At 47.3% G+C, this 19,073-nt stretch overlaps 1 protein-coding gene across 2 annotated transcripts in view; it reads right to left on the minus strand.

The window, feature by feature from the left end:
* Nucleotides 1-19,073, minus strand: part of ADPRHL1 (ADP-ribosylhydrolase like 1) — a 39,231-nt gene that overhangs the window by 8,053 nt on the left and 12,105 nt on the right. Inside the window, exons 4-8 of one of the 2 annotated variants that reach the window (XM_041119508.1) lie at nt 16,937-17,077; nt 14,180-14,307; nt 10,543-10,675; nt 9,350-9,503; nt 3,714-3,915 (exon numbers count right to left, since the gene is read on the minus strand). In XM_041119508.1, the coding sequence (XP_040975442.1) occupies nt 3,714-3,915; nt 9,350-9,503; nt 10,543-10,675; nt 14,180-14,307; nt 16,937-17,077 (758 nt within the window). Of the gene's footprint in view, nt 1-3,713; nt 3,916-9,070; nt 9,504-10,542; nt 10,676-14,179; nt 14,308-16,936; nt 17,078-19,073 lie in introns of those variants that run through there. The other variant, XM_029999053.2, reaches the window with a different exon arrangement.

Genomic DNA, 19,073 nt, shown 5'->3' on the forward strand with positions numbered 1-19,073 from the left:
TGCTTTCTATCTCCTGAAGCATTTTTTTCTTGGGACTTCACCACTTTGTTTGAAGAGGGTGACTTCTCAGAATTTGGATCTCCATCTTTTTCTTTTACAGCGTTAGTACCAGGCTTCTTAAAACCTGCAGAAGCTGATGTTTGTTGCTTTTGTTCTGGAGTATTTTTTTCTTGAGGCTTCACCAATGTTTCTGATGATACTGATCGGTATTTCTTGGAACTTGGAAATTTGTTCTTCTCTTTTGCAGCATCCGTATCAGGTGGTGTAAAATCTTCAAATCTTGTTTGCTGCTTGTCTCCTCCTGGAGTGTTTTCCTCAGGCTTTGCTGATTTTCTTGAAGGAGGTAGCTGGTACTTCCCAGAATGCTGGTGCTCGTTATCCTCTTTTACAGACTTTGTTTCAGGTGACCCAGTGTCCTCCGCTGCTGGTGTCTTCTGCTTCCTCTCTCCTGAAGACCTTCTTTCTTGAGGCTTCAGCACTTTGTTTGAAGAAGGTGACTGGATCTTCTCAGAGACATGTTTAGTCTTTTTTTCGGACAACTTAGTTTCAGGCTTTACAAAGTCACCTGGTGACACCTGTTTCTGTGACTCTAGAGGGGACGATTTCTTGTCTTGCTTCATCAGTGGATTTGATAACGGTGTTCGATTTTTAGGATCACATGAAGTATTCCTCTCTCCTTCACAACTCTTTTTAGGCTGCACTGGTTCATTTTTCAAATTATGAGGGGTATTCTCCTCATCAGTGGTCTTATTGTCCTGCCTTGATATATTTCTTGGTGGCATTGAATAATTCTTGAAGCTTGACTTGATGTTTTTTAGCCCTGCACTGTCATTTGCATGTTTCATTGGTTCATTTGATGAGGACAGGTGGTGTTTCCCTTTATTGCAGGTGACGTTTTCATCTACTGCCATATCATGTTCGTGTTTCACAAAATCTCTTGAAGGTGTTAGGCGCTTCAAATCCTGCCCAGTATTTTTCACTCCTTGAATGTTGGTATCGTGCTCTGATGAAGGTGACTGGGATGTTTGAGGTCTATGAGCATTCTTCTCATTTGAAGAGTTATTATCATGATCCCCTGTATCACTTGGTGTGAATACTTGTTCCTCCTCAGATTTATGCAAGACATTTCTCTCTTCTCTCTCATCTTTCTCTGTCCTATCGCTCTCATGCTTCATGTCGTCACCTGATGACAAAAGCTTATCCTTTGTATGTTTGGAGACCTTATTTTTACCTTTTGCATGCTTCTTTTGGTCTGAGACCAATTCATCGGATGAAGGAAACAGGTTCTCTTCCAGCATATCACTTCCTTTCTTCGTGGTATCGTCTGAAGTTGGTGTTTGGTTCTTCTTCAAGGATAATAGGGGCTTTCTTGCTAGCGTGGTTTTATTTTCCTGTTTTCCTGGCTTCTTGGTTGAAAGTGAAAGACAGTTCTCAAATCTCGGACATGTATTTGTCTCTTCAGCTGTAGAGTTTTCATTTTCTGTTGCATGATTTGGGGGCAGCACTTGGTTCTTAAAATCACATGCAGTTTTCTCCTCCACCGTCGTATCATTCCCATGGTTTGTCGACTTGTCTGAAGTGGGTGGTGGATGCTTCTCACAGCCATCGCTGGCATGCTCATCTCCCACGCCACCAGCTCCCTGTCTCACCAGATCAATAGGTCGAAGGGCTGGAGGATTTCCAAGAGTGCGATGGATTCTTTGTCCTGCAATCCCACTCATTGGTGTTGGTAAAGGGGTTGACGAGGGTGGCTGCCATGCCTCAGAGTCAGGCCAGGGCATCTCATCTGCAGTGGCCTCTTCACGCTTAATGAAAGATTTGGATGGCTTGTGACAGGTCTCCAGGTCAGTCAAGGCACCCCTGTGCAGGGCTCGATTGTTTGCATGATTCATCATTTCATTTGATGAAGATAATTTGTCCTTCCCAAAATCTTCTTCCGCGATATAGGAACGGTGCTTCACAAGGTCACCTGGCAAAGGGCTTTGTGTCTTTTCCGAATGAGTAGAGATGTGCTCTTCTTCTGCAGCACCAGGCTTCTTCTCCTGGCTCTCATTTGAGGAGAGTGTGAGTTTGGTCTGATTTGCATCTGGATTTGATATGTCCCCACTGAAACTACCAAAGTTATTTTGTGGGCTGGGCATTTGAGGAGGCTGTGGCTGCTTGGTTTTGGATTCATTTTGCATTTGGCTGTTGGGTGTTTTATTCTCCTTTTCCTTTTTAGCTGGGACATCACTAGCATTTTTGCTAGAAGTAGAGGATATTTTCTCTTCGCTGTGATATTTTGCTCCTTCTTTGGCTTCTTCAGAACACCTGCCTCTTAAACCTGGTGCCTCTTTTTGGATTATCGGTGGCCTTTTGCCAGAAGCTGGTGTTCGGAGAGTTAGCTGTCGATCCTCCACTGGAGGTTCAACTTCTCGAGATGCTTGGACTCCTGGAGAGTGAAATGGCAGAATGTTTCCCAGTGCTTTCTGCTCTGGAAAACATTTTTGGCCTGCAAAGAAAGGATCCTTTTCTGGCTCTGTGAGCTCTGTGTCAACTTCCTCTGAACTGTATACGTACATAGTTATTTCAGGAATCTCACCTCTTTTAGTATCCTGAGGACTTTGTTCATGGGATCCTTCAGCTGTGCCAGAGTAAGGCGAGTTAGAAGGTGGGCTGTCTTCCTTGACATGTCGCACAGCATTGGGAATCCCCAAAAGTGAAGATGCATCAGGCCCAGCTGGCATGTTATTCCCGTCGCAGCCTAGACTATATTCAGACAAGGGAGGAACGCAGTCTGCAAGAGCTTTGTTTTTACGGGTAGTGGAAGAGCTATCTAGATTAGGAGTAAAGTTGGGTCTTTGCTTTGCAGAATCTATTTTAGCCTCAGCACGGTCCTTTGCATCAGATATGGCCTCAGGTGCCAGGGGTAACTCTTCTTTGTCCTCCCTGTCCTGTGCTGCATTTGCGGGTGTTTTGTTCTCACCGGGCTCTCTGTTGGACCCCCCCTGTTCCTTCAGTGGTTTATCATGACCGAAAGCCTGCTTCGCGGCATTATTTTTCGACCAGCTCCAAGGATGATTAATTTCGGTAACGATGCTGAGTCTGGGCACCGGGACCGTGGAGCACACTAAATATTGGGATTCTGGACTGTTTATATCTGTGGCTGTCATTGCTGCCGTGCGCAGGACTCTGACCTCTGGCTTACGAATAGTTTTTCTACTCGGGAATTTTTTAGTCTTTTTCTCACCTTTGTGCAAGAGCGACGCTTTCACCTCTGCAGCTGAGCAGAGAGCGTTTTGTTCAAACTGCTCCTTCAGTTTGGACAGGACCGAACTCCTGTTGACTATTTTCGGCAAACCGCTGTTCGGCCCCTTCTTCTTCCAGCTGGGAGACTTCTCCTTGGCTTCTTTTTCTTCGGCAGCTAAAAATTTCTTCAGGATGTCCTTCACTGTGTTTTTCCCACTCGCGCAGCTCCACCTGGCCCTCTCGCTGGGCGCTGTGTCTGCATCCTCCTCCGCTGCTTTTCCATCTCCTTTCCTCTCTCTGCTTCTGTCCAGCTTGCTGCCAGCCCTGCTCACCCACAGCTTCTCTTTAATGACCAGTTTGCCGACTTCTCTTCTTTTCTTGGTGTACGGCTCACGATTGCAGTTTAGAAATCTGGACCGCAAGAGCTGAAATCTGGTGGGATACTGGCCCCTGTTTGGATCTGGACGTGGCTGGTTATAACTCACCTTGTTTTCTTTACCTTCTGCCCATTTTGTCCTCTTGTTGCTGAGCTGTGGATCGCCGGCCGCGAGCTCGGTGACGTACAGCAGCAGGCTGCTGAGAACAGCAAAGGCCCCTTGCTCTGTCGCCATCCTATTGAGCTTCTTCTTCAGCACCAAAGGGTCTACCAGCATCTTATCATCTCCGCAAAAGCGTGTGCTTTTGGTGCTGCGCAAGAGAAAACACGAATGTTCTTTTCAAATCATCAACATTGCCGCTACCTCCTTATTTTGCTTTAATGGCATGCTGCCGAGCGTAAAATGGAAAAAAATACTTTAATTTAGAACTTCTCGAGAGAGTTGTTGTTAGTGGCCTGTTAAAAAGCATGCAAAAAGTGCTTTACAAGCTTCGTGAGGCACGGTGTGGAGGGAGCGCGCACGGCTACGGCTACACACAGTCTCGCACGGCACCGTCGGCTCTTTCTTCTGTGTTTTGTGGGCAGTGGAAGCACTTAGGGGAGCAAGCAGCGCTAGTCGGGGTGGCCGCATCTCCTCTGTGCCGCTCCTCGCTCATTTAGTATTACCGTGTCCTAATGCAAGGGCAACACCGAAGGTATTTTCCTCTCCTGCGTAGGTAAAGCGTAGGCAAAGATAAATACGATGAGAACGCAGTTAGCGGGAAAACATGGTTCTGCCTCTGGGTTATAAGAACAGACTCAAACCGTTAAAACACAATCTCAAGGCTGAGGAACACAAATGTGCCACTGATAGTTTTTGCTATAGGTACAGGTTAGAAGTCAGTAGGTACCTCTCCAGAATTAAAAAAAACACCACAGGATTTGCATTATTTGCTTTTTGATAGCATTCAAATCCCACATCAGGGCTACGCTCTTAAATCTGCTTTGTGAAGGGTAGCACCCCAGCAGCAACCCTGGCAATGTCCCTCGACTACAACCCCTTTTAATCTGGAGGAAGAAGGCTGGTATGTTGGACCTACGCTTCAGTTTGAAGAATCAGGCCCTTGGACAGCTGGGGATTTATGCAATGCTTTAATTGGTGTGGATCAGTTACTAAATAAAATACTGAACTCAGCACAAAAGCTGGAGTGTGAAGTCAATAACAATAGATGGAGATAGGAAGGAAAAAAGCAAGAGGTGTCGGCTTTCTGACACCGCGAAAAGCTGCAAGGTTACTTCACTGGGCAGTGAAATAGCTTCACGCACAGAATGCAGCCTGCATACCAGGAGGGGATTAATTTTTATGAGCAGAAGTGGAATAAAAAATTCTTTAAATTAAGCCTACGCGTAGAAAATGAAGAAAGGCTGCAGAGAGACTCATCCTTTAGGGAATGTCAGCCTCGAAAGGTTGGGGAAGGCCCAGCTGTGCCCCAGCAGATGGTACCCCACGGACTTTGAAAGAAATTGGACCTGGCCCCCCGCTGCGATATTATGGAGGCTGTTTGCAAACTGGGGGGGGCCGGTCCTTGTCCAGTCGGGTCGTGACATTTGGATTCCACTTGGCTGCATTTCAAGTGCACATATTGAAAATTACATCCCTCAGCAGTGGGACGAAGTTGTCATCTTGAATGGAAGAAGGTCTATTTATAATGACTTTGTAGATATTTTTAAAGGCCAATAAAAGAAAAAAGCGTGACAACTGGCCCATGTCTAATGTGACAAACAATACTTCGTAGGTTTTGATTGGGAATAACCACATTTCAGCACAGCACAGGTGCACGCTCCCACGTGCATAATGTGGTAACATCCACCCTTTCTCTTACTGCATTGGCCACAGCCGAGGAGGCAAGGCTCCCATGTTATGCCAAGATCCCCACTTGTCACAACTATGGCAGTTTTCAGAATAAAGAAAAATCAGAATTCAGGGTATCATTGGCTAAAAATATCCTGGTTCACTCTCCTTCCTATAGCCAGTCTGCTGATATTTTGACTGAAATCTTGCCATGGCAGAAGACCGCTCCTCTCCTCTCTAAGAAGTGCCCGGTGTATTCAGAAGCACACATGGGGCCATCAACCAGCGTGATTTAGGGTCCTCTCTGATCTCTCAGAACAGCAGTGGAACCAGATGTCCTGCTTACCTCTCCCTTCTGGACTACTTTGGATACAATTAATGGCCACAGTAAAATATGGACTAGTCCTGCTTTCAGTGAGGTCAGCATAGCCAAACTACTATTGATTGTGAAGGGAAGAAGATCAGACCCTCTCTGCAAGGAATATTCACAGTAATTAATCACTTACGAGCTGTAAAATTCAAACAGCTTCATTAACATATTACTAGTGAGCTCTGTTCAGGGTTTTCCTTTTCCACGTTAGAGGGTTCTTATAGGATGCCATCTGAAATGTAGCATTTGTGGGAATACTGCACTGCCTTAAGTACCAAGATGTGTTGTTGCATGGGTTGAGTGTTTGATCCGTATTCACCAGCAAGCAGCAGAAAACGAGCAAACAGCTATGGCACCTATTTAGGGCATTTGCAGTTCTTCCGAGATGACCTCACCTGCAAACCAGCATCATGACCGTGTCAATCTGAAATGCGGTCTGTGCAAGGGCTGTGGTACAATGACACTAAATTCTGAGACCACCACAGAAAATGTGGGCAGTGATGAGTCTGCGTTGTCCCAATGTTTGGAAAACGCCATGCTTCCCCCTCAGGGAAGGAGGGCAAAGTCAGACGGTTTCTCACGTTTGGGAGCATGACCACCACTTTCAACAAGCCAAGACACCATCCTTAACATTTCTTCACCACCTTTTCCCAAGTTCCATCCTGCTGTTCTTAAACTATGTGACCTATCAGTGAAATATAGTCACCTCTATATCAACTACAGATAGTCAACTCCAGTCCCACCTATGGCGGGAGGAACGGGGCAGGGAACCCCACGCCAGCAGAAGTCACTTCCCAGCGGGGTGAGCTACGCCAGATGACGAGGCAGACCCTTGGGCTCCTCCCTGATGCTGTGAAATGGCCTAGCATGGACTTCAGCCTCCTCGCCCCTCTCCTCCCACCGAGACGCTGGTTTTCACTGTTTTGTTTTTTTGTTTTTTTAACGTGTGTGACGCTGCCTCAATGTGCTGCTGGTTTCTGGAAGCACCGCTGCACGGTTGTCGGCGGCTGGAGGACAGACCGCTTGGACCTCCAGAGGAAGCAAAGCCACCTTCAAAAGTTTCCTGTCTTCTTGGCCCACAAATAATTAACATGCGTAAGACAGGCGGCTTAGTTATTTATTTATAGGTCCTTCGGTGACACTTATCACGGCAGCGTCGGAGCGGCAAACAGCCTGGTACGCTAACGGGCAGCAGCGCAACCCCATCCCGCCGGCTGGTCCGTCCCAGGGAAACCTCCGGAGCGGACACGGCCGCGCCGCGGAGCGGAGGAGAGCCGGCGTGCCGCGGCGGCGGGGAAAGGAGCCGGCGCTCTGCCCCAGCCCTGCCTGCACCAACGCGCTCTGCCAGGGCTCCGGCGGCGCGGGTCTCTCTAGCGTTTTCGGCGAAACGGTGGCCAACACGCCGCCCGCCTCAACGGCTGCAGAGACGGTGCTTTACAGGGTCGGGCCGTGGGAATCGCCTTTTTTAATGAGATTCTCTCATTTGCCTCTGAAACAAAACTTGGTCCTCCTCAGCCTGGGTAGGAGGTGAAGTGGGAACAGTGATGAATGCTCTTCAATTTTTTGGTGATTATTTTTTCTAAAGGAAGAGGGAAAGCCAAAATACTGGAGAAAATCCTACCTTATGCAGGATATGTTCTTCTCTCTTCTCTATTGCTGAATTTATTACAGGTATGCTAGAGCCATCCTAAACTAGAAGGAATGTTTTTAGAAAGTCTTTGTATTCTCTTAAATCAAAAGCTACCGACACAAATGCTCTTTTTGGCTTAACGTATCTCCAAAGCAAACAAGAAAGCACCTTGCGAAGCTGCCAAGAGAAAACATGCTGAAACAACGGTGTGTGAAGTAGCTCATAGTACGGAAAACCTTTTCATACGGATATTGTCATGCAGGCTGCTATTCATAACGACAGGGATAACCTGCTCCTCTTTCTGCCACATAACGTCCCAGTGACGATTCCAGCAATTGCTTACATGGAAAAAGGGGTAGGAAAGTACTTATGTATTTTTAGCTATCTTTTTAAAACGCAGTTCAGCAGCTGGAGAAAGATAGGAGAAACCAACACCACGTAGGCAATCACTCACGGTGGAGTTTGGAAAGTGCTACGTAGACCTCAGTTTCTGAACTTCTGAGGTAAAACATAAGGTTAAACACTGGGGACAAATTCTGCACTCACTTCTGTGTCATTTCATTGAGGATTCCAGATCTGTGCCCGTGCTGCTGTGGGGGCATCAGAATCTCCTTCACCGGGGTCTGCTGTTTACTTTGTGTGCTGCATGCAACTTTTAACCGAATCATAGTTTGTTGGTTTTCTTGAAAAATAAAAATTTAAAAAAAAATTAAAAAAGGAAGAGAAAAAAGGAAAATGAAAAAGAAGAAAAAGAAAAAGTGAAAAGAGATGGAAGAAGAAAAAAGAAAAGGAAAGAAAAAGGAAAAGAAAAAGGAAAAGAAAAAGGAAAAAGGAAAAGGAAAAGAGAAAAGAAAAAGAAAAAAGAAAAGAAAAAGAAAAAAGAAAAGAAAAAGAAGAAAATAAAAAGAAGAAAAGGAAAAGTAGAAGAAGTTGGAGAGGAGAGGAGAAAAAAGAAAAAAGGAATAAAAGGAAAAGGAAAAAAGGAAAAAGGAAGGAGGAAAAGGTAAAGCAGTTGTAACTATTTTCTTCCTGGACTTTTTGTGGTGCTCAGACTTGTGAAATGTACCACAGCCTGACTGCTGACCTATTACAACTGCTTGAAGACCTCAGCCAAAAATTCTGATACTGATACAGCAACATATAATCTGCTCAATCTAAAAATAAAGAATGATGCTTAGAAAATAGTGCAAGATTAATTTATTTACAAATATTTCAGCCAGTTGTATTTTAAAAAAACTTTTGTTCTGAAGACTGAAGAAGAATAAAAGCATAATTCAGAAATTTTAGACACACTGATGGTTTGCAGTTCCTTGGGGGTATTTTTAGTGTTGGCTTTTCCTTTTCTGGAAGCTTCTAATGTAACAATACCTTGCACCACAGTGCTGATGCGGGGATCAGTGGTTCATTAAAAGCTAATCCGTGAGACATTAGGATTACAAGTGTCACAGACACATTAGATTCGAGAACAAGGAGGAACACAGCGGTGAAAGGATTGTAAAATACACAGAGAATATCCCCATAAGTGGGTACTACCATTAGTTTTGCAGGAAAGCATTAGTTCTGAAAATTAATTTCATATGTGTAATTACTGGTCACGGCTGTTTGGAAGTGGTATTATAGCAAGTTAGACTGAAATCAGTCAAAAGAGGTTTTATTTATTTTTTTCCATTTGAGATTATCTCACTGGTTTAAGCAGCACTCTTTATACTCAGAAATCCCTACATCTGTAAAAAAACCACAGACCGTAAATATCTAATCAGTCTTGAATAATTCAGCTATCTTCGCTTGCACACGATCTACATAGAGCCTTTCGGACTAACTCTCGGCTAATTCCTTCGCTATGAACGTCAGTCAGTTATCTACAGGGTTTGATATAGTCTTTATAGAAAGAGAAAATGGCAGAAACCGCTTTACTTTTCCTCCGTGGATAGTCGGTAAAGATTCTCGCCCAAGTACTCGAGCCTCTCCCGTTGTTCCAGGTCCTGGTACAATCCTTTGGGGACCTTGCTCATGCCGTAAACCAAGCCGTACAGGCAGCCGGCGATAGACCCGGTAGCCGCGCTTTCTCCTGCAGGTTTAAGCACAATTGCAACGGTCTCTTAGTGTCGCCTCTGCATCCGCAACCGAAAACTGCGCTGCGCAGAGGGGGGAAATAAATATTAAGCCGCTGATGGAGCGTGGTGGGGGTCAGCCCCAAAGGCTTGCACCACCGCCGTGTCCTGCCTCACCGGCGCAGGCGAGGATGATGAGGGAAGAGAGCGATGCCAAGGCAAGCACGCGGCGATGCCTCTGCGGCGTGCGCTCCTGGGCTAGGAGCGTATTTGGTTTGGGGGAAATCCACCCCGACGCAACAGCTCGTGCAAGCAGCTAGCCATCGTTAGGAAAAAAAAAAAAAAAAAAAAAGGAGGGAAGAGTAGTTGTGGGGGTTCCTGCTACACGGCAAATGTCCTGGACCGGAGAGAATCTAGTCTCGGATTTACAACACGCGCTTTACAACGTCCAGCCGTGGTGGGTAGCACCGATGCTCCGTGCGGTACCCGCCGGCCCGTGCCTGCCGGGCTCCGCGGCGAGGGGCTGGGAGCTCGAAAGGACCACGTCAGGCAGGGATGGAGCGGGTGATTCGGGGCTGGGGTCTTCCCCCCCCCCCCGCTACACTGGCCCTCTCGAAAGCCCGGCAGGAGGTGGCCATCTGCGAGAGAGTTCTCGCTTGCAAAGCTGCAGAAGTAGTTAACTGTGTGCCTCTAAGTGATAGATTCTATCTGCCTGGCACTTGGCTGGGCGCTGCATTATTTTTCTCCCTTACTCGGTTTCACAACGTGCAGCGAAAAGGTTGTTGCTTTGCCAAAGGCGCTGGCGTTTTGGCGGAGAAGGATGCCAGCCCTTTACAAAGCCATGCTGGATTTACTCCTCGCGCACCTCTGGCGAAACCCTAAGACTCAGACGAAGCAACGTTTGAAAAGCACCGTAAACGGCTTGTGGGGCAGCTGCTGCCGCAAGAAAGGGGTTAAAGGGGTAAAACCGAGGGCGCAGATACCGCAGATTGCCCAAACGAATAGCCGGGAGGGAGCCGGGGGCGGGGGGGTTGGCAGGTATGTGGGGACCCTCACCTCCGTGGAACATGGAGCGGTTGCAGAGCTCCGTCCAGTCCCCGCCGCAGCCCAGCAAGGCGTCGTAGGCGATCATGGGGGCATCGTGGCCTCGTCTCCCCCCCCGGCCCTCGGAGCTCCACCGCCGGTACGTCTGCGGGAGAGACGGCGGCGTCAGGGTAGTAGGGCGTTGGGAACGGGGACGTGGGGTGCGCGGCCGTGCCGGGGAGGGGGGGGTTTCTCCCCTGCTGGGTGGGAAGAGCTCATCTTGCAGGGAAAGGAAAGGTGGCAGGCAGCTGCGTCGGCTGCACCGGTGCCTGCGGCGCGGGACGGGTCGGCGCCGCGGCAGCTACCGCGGCTTTGGAGATGCTCGAGGTGCAGCTCGCCCCAGCTTAGTGCACCCGGTTCTCGGCAGGCCAAGAAGCTGGCTTGATTTAGGCAAGAATGCCAGAAAGTAGATCAAGGTAGATTCCAAGTTCACACCCTAGAAATTCCTTATTATTTAAAAAATGAGGGTTGGTAAGGACTTACTTTGTCAGTCCTCTTCCTGCCTCTTGGAAATATTCTCAGCTCCCCTTTTGACACGTTTGCAAATGTCTCAATTAACCAAGTTTTACGTGGGGGGTGAAAAAGTTCTGATTCAGTAATTTCTTTAGGGGCTCAATTTCAGACTAAGTTAATTCAAGCCCCCTCCTCTGACTTTTTCTTGCCAAGCCTTTTCTCTCCTCTTCTACAAACGTTTGTTGAACAAAAGGGAAAACAATTTGCAAATGTAGGAAACATTTCTTCCCCAGGAGAAGAAAGAAGAAAAAAACCTCCAAACCCACAGTGAGGTTTTTGAAGGAAGATCAGATTTTCTCTAGAGGGAGTACCTCCAGAACTCACTCTTTCCTGCCCCAAATCCCTAAATGAACTCAACACATAAATTTATAGTAAAAAAACCCCTTCCTTTAAAGGAACTGGGCAGCTTTATTTCCTGAAGTTTAAGTTACATGATGGTAAGTCGAATTGCTGCTGCTCGGCTGGCAATCGGCTTCTGCAACAGGTATGGAGGGTTTGCATTTCTATTCACTTTCACCTCAGCCATTACATACTGGCTTGTGGTTTATCTGCATATACATTGAACAAGGCAGAGTCGGACTACAGCTTCGCTCTGCCGCTTGCCTTTTTTTTTTTTTTGCAATCTAGAGAATGTACGTCTTTACGGTGTCCTCTGCCAGACGCAAACTTCCCAGCCTTGTTTCTGCAGTTCGGATGCTGGCGGAGCGGTCCTGACACGTGTAATGCTACCGGAGGCGAGAGGACGAGGCGCGGAGGTGCTATTCTGGGCGCGCAGGCAGGCGGCTCAAGTGTCGCTCCATTTAGCCCTTAAGATCGCCGACGCTCTTGCACCCATCTGATGTCACCTCGCCTTGCTGAAACAACTTTACGTTAGGGATAGCTGTCCTCGGGACTGAGCCTTGGAGGGGGACTTAACCGCGCCGAGGCAGCGCTTCTCGACCCTTTCAGAAGCGCCAGCCCCTTTGTGCAGCCCTGCGACGTGGCGCCAGCCCGGCCTCCCCAGGGCGAGGACCGGCAGCGCCGGGTGCGCGGACGGAGATGTCAACGCTCGCTCCCTCCCGATGAAGGCACTGAGCTGCTGCCAAGCCCTGGGGGCAGTTCGTGCACCCCCTCCTCGCTGTAAACCCCTGCGGTCAGTAATTCTCCAACTCCTCACCCCCCGGGCGCTGACCCGCTGCTGGCCAGCACTCCCTTTCCATCCATTTTGTTTCCCTTTCTGGGTCCTTTCACGGTGCTGGTCTAAGCAGCTCCATCTTAAGGGGACAAGATCCTCAGAGTCCAACTGGCCTGGATGACTTTGGTTTGGTTCCCCTCTTGTTTTGTGGCACGCCGTGTCCAGCACGGGAGAGCAAGCAGAGCGAGGGATTTGTTTGCAGAAGCAAGGCTGATCCCGAGCGCGGCGCAGTCCCTGCCTGTTCACTGCGTATCTAACGTGTTCCAAACGCACCCCACTGAAAAATGATTTATCCTACATCGGCCCATCTTGTATTTATACATTTCAGAAGGGGTAATTTGTCTTTTATCCCCACATTTCTAGTTATCTACAAATTTAAGTTGAATACGTGCTTATACAGACTGTGGTCTTTGCTGCTTAGCATTTCGAGGTGTGATTATTTTTAGAGAGGGAAATTGCCTTTGCAACATACTCGGCTCAACCCAAGCCACGTTTGAGGGCTTCCCTTTCACATCTCCTGCTGCTGGTATGTGCCTGCAGAAAGGTGCGTGCCTGGTCGAGCAGGACCTGTTGGCAAGAGCGGTGCCAGATATTGGTGCTTTATTAATCGCCTGTAGAAAGGCAATCAGCTATGCCTCCAGACACGAGTGGCCAGTTAGTTTGGGGGAGTGCAAAGGCAAACACTCCTGGGAGAAAGGCAGGCAGGATGGTTACCTTCTCCTCATTTGCTCTTTCCATGGCTATAAGGACATTCGGCTTATAAGCAAATTAAGTCTCTCAACTTCTGTCAGGCTGTGATCTCTGGCTGGTGGTGGAGTTTGAGGGTCAAGCAACATTTTCCTTTCTTGTGCATGAAAATGAATAGCTCAATAGGCCAAATTAGTTGGTCTTGGGCAATGGAGGTAAATTTTCTTTCTGCATTAGGTATTCATGCAGTTCTCTCTTGAAAAGATCATGGGAAAATACTGTTGGGTTTAATCTCTCCTAAAGCTCTGCTAAGACTCTGGTAGAACTGGAAGGAACAAAAAACTAGTAACAAATTCATGGCACTGAATTAAGAAAATAAAACTGGAGGAAGACCTATTCTTTATGTTTAGAGTGAGCAATTTCTTATTATCCACAGTCAATCTGTCCATTGGCACCTTTCACCGACTGCATAGATGAGCACCTAAAAATATATAAAGTGGATTCTCAGAATAGAACTGTGCTTTAATAGTCTGGAAAAAAGGAGTGATTTATGGGAAAAGGTGACAAGAACCACATACTTATTGCTTAGCTGCTAAGTGGAGAGCTTTGAGAGGTGCCAGCACGTATCAGAAAGCTGTAAACACCAGGGAAGAAGACACATCACTTCTCTTGAGTTAAGAAGATGAGGCAAAGAAAAGATCATGTACACTATGAAATAGTATCTCATGGGGCGTGGTGAAACATCATCTTTTGAGACACTGAAAACTAGCCTGGGCACAGCCTGTGTTGGCAGAGGATCGCTACGGACGGCTGTCTTCTGTTCGAAGGACCGTGACCAAGTCCGGCTCCTAGGACCCGGAGGGATTTCTGCGGGACTCGGGCCACAGCTCCATTAGGCTTTAATGAGAGCCCCTGGTGAGACATTTGCTGTTTCCACCCTCAAATAGCTGCGGCTTATGTTTTGTACCTGCTCTGGGCATCAACACATCTGACCGTTAAGTTTGCCTCTCTGCACCGTTCCCTCCCATTGCAGCAACCCCAGGACCATTGGCAACTGTTTTTTTACGCTAACACATAGCTGAGCCAAGGATGGGAGTTGTTTCTTTCTTGAAATTTTAGAAAAAAAATTAAGACTTCCCGACTACTCTGGCACAGTTGAAAAATACCGGTGTGTCTCTTTGAAAATACCTCTCTCGGTCCAGAGCCTTTCTGAGCACTTTCTGAAGTTGCAGTTACCTTTTCTCTCTCCTCTGCGTCATAGTTGTCCGGAAAGACAGGTTTATTCTGATTTTCCTCATTGATTTCTCTCTCCTCCAAATAAAACTGCCACTTGGCTTCGAAGTAAAACCAGTGCTCCTGATATTCTGAATGCAAAAGAAATTAACGATGTAGTATTTTATCTTGGCAACATTTTCAGTTCTACTTTAATAAATTTTAAAGAAAATGACTGTATTGACTGACCCGAAAAACTAGGAATTCTACCGTAATGTACATTAAGCAGGCATATGTACTAAGTATGCATTTTAATATGGAGTGGGACATCTAACTGGAAACAAAAGATGTGAAAGAAGAAATTGTTTTCAGAATCTTGTGCTATTTTTATGGCATATTAAAATTACGTTAAGATACATCAAGATGAGATTTTTAGAGAACTTACTGAGAAACACTCCAAGGAAAAGAGAAGAGTCAACAAAAAGCACATACACATGCACCCATCTGCAGAACTGAGGCCTGAGTGAAACCCTGCCTGGGAAGCTGACAGGGGTAAAGAATCAGAAATCAGTGAGATGAACCAGACAGCTAAGTATGCCAAGGCAAACTAGCAATTCGGTACGGGACTATTGGTGTACAGCTTAAAACGAAATTGAGCATTGCCACTTTTTCCTGCTTGGTCGCTCAGTTGTGTGCTGCATGTGGTTGAGGAACATACACACAACCAAACCATTTCTCTGAAGGACGTAACCTGATTTTGCTTCTTTTCCTAAAATGCCATACAGGTGATCCTCTTTGGCAATTAAGGTCTTTAAAGTGGTTCAACTCCATGTAAAAAAACCCAAGCTGCCTTGTAGGACCTTGTGAAGGTATTCACAAGGGTGCTGGTTCCCCAGACAGGGATGAGCCTTCAACGACGTGGCCAATTCCCACCTGGGAATGCCCAGCTGCCCTTTTCCTCAGCCCATGCCCCAATTTTCCCTGATTACAAGGAAGCCATTCATTAGAACCCTAAAAAAAGGGGGGTGTTCAGGAAAACAGAGCAAAAGTGCACTCACATCCATCAAGCCGAGGAGACCATCTTGAGGGGAAAAGAAGTCGCACAAAGAAAATGTTGGTTGAAGGAAGCTACTGACATCCACTCTAGCAGCTGGGTACAAGACTGCTTCTAGAGATGCAGGTGACCTAACAGGTTTCTTTCTTTGTGTTTTTTTCCCCTATTTCTCCCATGACCGTAAAAACCGAATGCCTCAAAAATGAATACTTTCTATGTAGCACCTCAACAAGCAAGGAAGTGTGATTATTCCAACGCACGGGCTCAGAAACAAAGGGATCGCGCAGTTGCAGGAGATGTGGGTTGCGTGGACGACCTGTAGCATGGTCAGAAATCCCACGCCGACAGCCCTGGCGAGGCTCTGCCCCATCCCTCGAGCCCAGCCTGAGCCGACGGTCACGTTCAGGTCCATGGGACTATCTGGCATCTAATTGCCACCGACCGTCAGAGAGGGGGTGCTGAGTCGAGCCCACTGTGACTGAACACCGTGTTTGTCACCCACGGGGGAGAACACAGCTAAAAAAGAGTTTTCTAAAAGTGGAGGGCTCTGTTTGGAAGGATTTCTTTGCAGTGCATTTCACCAGCCAAGGAGCTTAACTTTAATGCAGGAGACTTTTCCCGCTACCAAAATAGGACGAAGCTCAACAATACGAGCACTAGCCGGAGAGCATGCCTCAGGAGTCCAACACGCATACCTCCACGCTGAGGGGTCCTGCTGGGGTGGAGTGACAGGGACCTGCTGCGAAGCCACTCGGAGAAGAGCTCGCTCGCGCTAATCCTGCACCTGCTCCTCATAGGTCTCGGCTAAAAAAATCCTGGTGCGCAATGAGGCGCAGACGAAAATGGGGGGTCTTTCAGAAAGGCTCCCCGGTGCTCCTTTCAGATTTTAAAGCGGCAGCTTTCCTTCCCGGGTAAATCTTCATTTCTGGGTGCTCTTGAGTAAAGATTGCCATTGAATTCAATCTTTCTCAACAGCCGCCCCTTCAGATTAACAGAAAAACCTCTTTCCTCGATGTTTTAATGTAACGATACTCGTCTGTCCACGGCGGGTCTCGCTGTTACAAACACATCGCTCCCTGGCAAGAGGGGACTAAAATACCTTTGCCCTGAAGATCACATACATTAGTAAAGTAGCAATATCAAGTTCAGTAGTTGTGTTACGCTCGGTTGTTTTAAAACAAGGATACAACAGGTTGTATCTTAAATACTTGTTCAGAAAAGCAACAAGTCAAATCTGAATTTGTGGTCAAAAGCTAACCCTTGGTCAGGTGGCATCTGCAGGTGAACTTTTCCTGGCAAAATGAGGAAAGTCAGTGGGTTTCATATGGAAAATATTGGACTGTGCTAACAGATGGAAGGGAGCTGAATAATTCATATCTCAGCAGTCAGTTTGCCTAATAACCTGCTAAATATCATTTCCTCCCTCCCCCCTGGCCAGCAGTCTTTGAAGACTTCCTACAAATAAAACTGTGCAGTAGGACATTATCATTGCTATTTCTCGCTGTATTTTTGCCACCAATGTACCAGCCAACTAACGGACGGTGGAAGAAGGTGGCACTACCTGCGAAGAGCTTACAGCTGAGCGGAGAAAGCAGGAGGACAGCCTGTGGAGGTGGGAGAGGGGGGGAAAGCAGCAAAATGGAGAGGCTGGGGAGTGACGTTTCTTCCGCGTCTTTCTAGCTGAACATGGTTTTAAGAAAATAACTCTTTTGATTCGGACACGTTACCTGCCATGTGGCGAATGGTCTTCTTGCAGTATTCTTCAGCCATCGGCACAACCTTCATCATCTCCCTTCCCCACTGCACGAGGGGTTTCCCTTGTATTGCGTATGCCACAAAAAGAGCTGTGCACAGGGACCCCAGAAAGCCTGGAATTCACAGATAACAATGATTACCAATGTGCCGTCTGTGCTTGTACCATCCTTGTCATGTCCCTCGTAAAATCATTAGTGGAATGCCTCATGGCTGTCGGCTAGATTAACGAATGTACATAACCTATCTCCGTCTGTTTGCAGGGAGGCTCGTGGCATTTTGAGATTCTTGGCTAATGCGTGGTGCCCGTTGGTTTATGACTTATTTTACATAGAAGGGAGCTTCTGTTCTCAGTGGTGTAACATGACAGAAATTGAGGTAGGGGTCAAAAATAAACATAATCCACTAATGTGATACTGAAAAATCTTCTAATTGAAGTCACATGAAATAATTGACTTGTGCAAAGTGATTCAATTACAAGCTATATCACCTTGCTTACGGAGTCATCCAGCCCAAGGGCTGTGGTTGTTAGATCTATCACTATTTCTGGCTCATTTTACTCTAAGGGGACAAGCCCTTGTGCCCTAACAGGAAAGAAGCAAAAGTCCAAGTAAGACATGCGGTCTGCCGGCCCAGCTAGGTCTTCTACTTTGGGTACGAATATACTCAAGATGAACTTTCTGTTAACAGGCACTCAACGCTTCCATGATGTCAGAAACAGAGGGGCTCCTTTCTCATATTTGCTTGTGCTCTTGGCATTCAGTCAAAGGCAACAAAAACAACCCAGTGCAACATGCAAAAGAAGGATGAGAAAACAACTCAGTCATTTAAATAAGCCCCAGGTGAGCAAAGTATTGATGCGTGTGCTTCTCTCAGTGCATGGGCCCAAAAGTGTTCACTCAGGCATAGAGGTAAGCATGAACTTCATCTGTTTTGCTGAAGCTAAAAACCAAATTATTTTAGGAGGTTACAAGTCCAGATGAGACAATTACTCATGCTCTCTGCTGTGACACCTGCAACACTGCGTCAGGCCAAAGGCACCTCTAGCCCAGGATCCAATAGATGCTTTCAGAAAGAATAAAAAACCAGGTAGAGCCAGCTCAAAGGGTCTTACTGGGACAGACAGCATCTAACCCAACCGCCACAAAGATGCTTTAGCGTCACATTCAGCGTGAGGGTGGCAACAGAGGGTTTAGAGGGTGAAGCAAAGGGCTAGCAGTGGGCAGCAGGCGGTGGAGAGGGTGGTGGAGGTAGCGACGTGCCCAGAAGGTTTTAGGGGGGCTGGCGGTCTTTCCCTGTCTGTTCTACAGGTAGATCCCCCCCTTCTTGCTGCCATTGCCCTGCTGCCCACACTTCTGGCAGCCCTCGCGTAGGCTCCTGCCCCTCGCCGGGGAAGCAAGCGAGCCCCAGCTGAGGTTTCTGGCCCCGCAAATAATGCCAGTACAGAGCGAGCCTAATTGGTTTGGTTTCTGCGCTCCCCAGAGCTTCTGGACTAGCTTAGGGGCAATTTTAATTACTCAGCTTGATTGCTTTTAACAGCGACAGCCCTTCTCGTCCACTTGCCTGATCCCTTTTGAACCCCGGCGTATCTGTGGGCTTGGCAGCGGCAGGGTCTGCGGCTGCACTACGCACGGCACGGGGAACTATTCCTTTGTCTGTCGGTTTCAGCCCTGACCGACGCCTCAATTGGGTTTTCCCCGTCTTTGAGTTACTAGAATCACAGCTGACATCTCCCTGGCACCTTTCAGGATGGCGGTGAGGTCCGTGGTGGCCCTTCCACCCCGCTCCTCCCCGCCGAGCCACTTGTCTCTTTTCCCAGCTGAAAACTCCTTCTGGGTGTAATTTCTCCTCGTATGGAAGGCAATTGATGACTTGAACGCTCCTTGCTGCCATTTTTCTGGCTCTAGAAAGTACCTTCTGAGGGGGGAGACCCAGAACTGCAAGCAGTCTTATTGCTGCCAATGCTCCAGGGACTTTATATATTGGCTTAATGTTATTTTCTGCTTTGCTCTGAAATATTTTCCTCTAATTTTATGCCATCCTGATGGCTTTTCTGACTGCTTCAGAGCACTGAGCATGTTGAACATGTCACCATTCATTACGGTTTTATTT

Source organism: Aquila chrysaetos, chromosome 23, assembly GCF_900496995.4.
Source record: "Aquila chrysaetos chrysaetos chromosome 23, bAquChr1.4, whole genome shotgun sequence".
NCBI lineage: Eukaryota > Metazoa > Chordata > Aves > Accipitriformes > Accipitridae > Aquila > Aquila chrysaetos.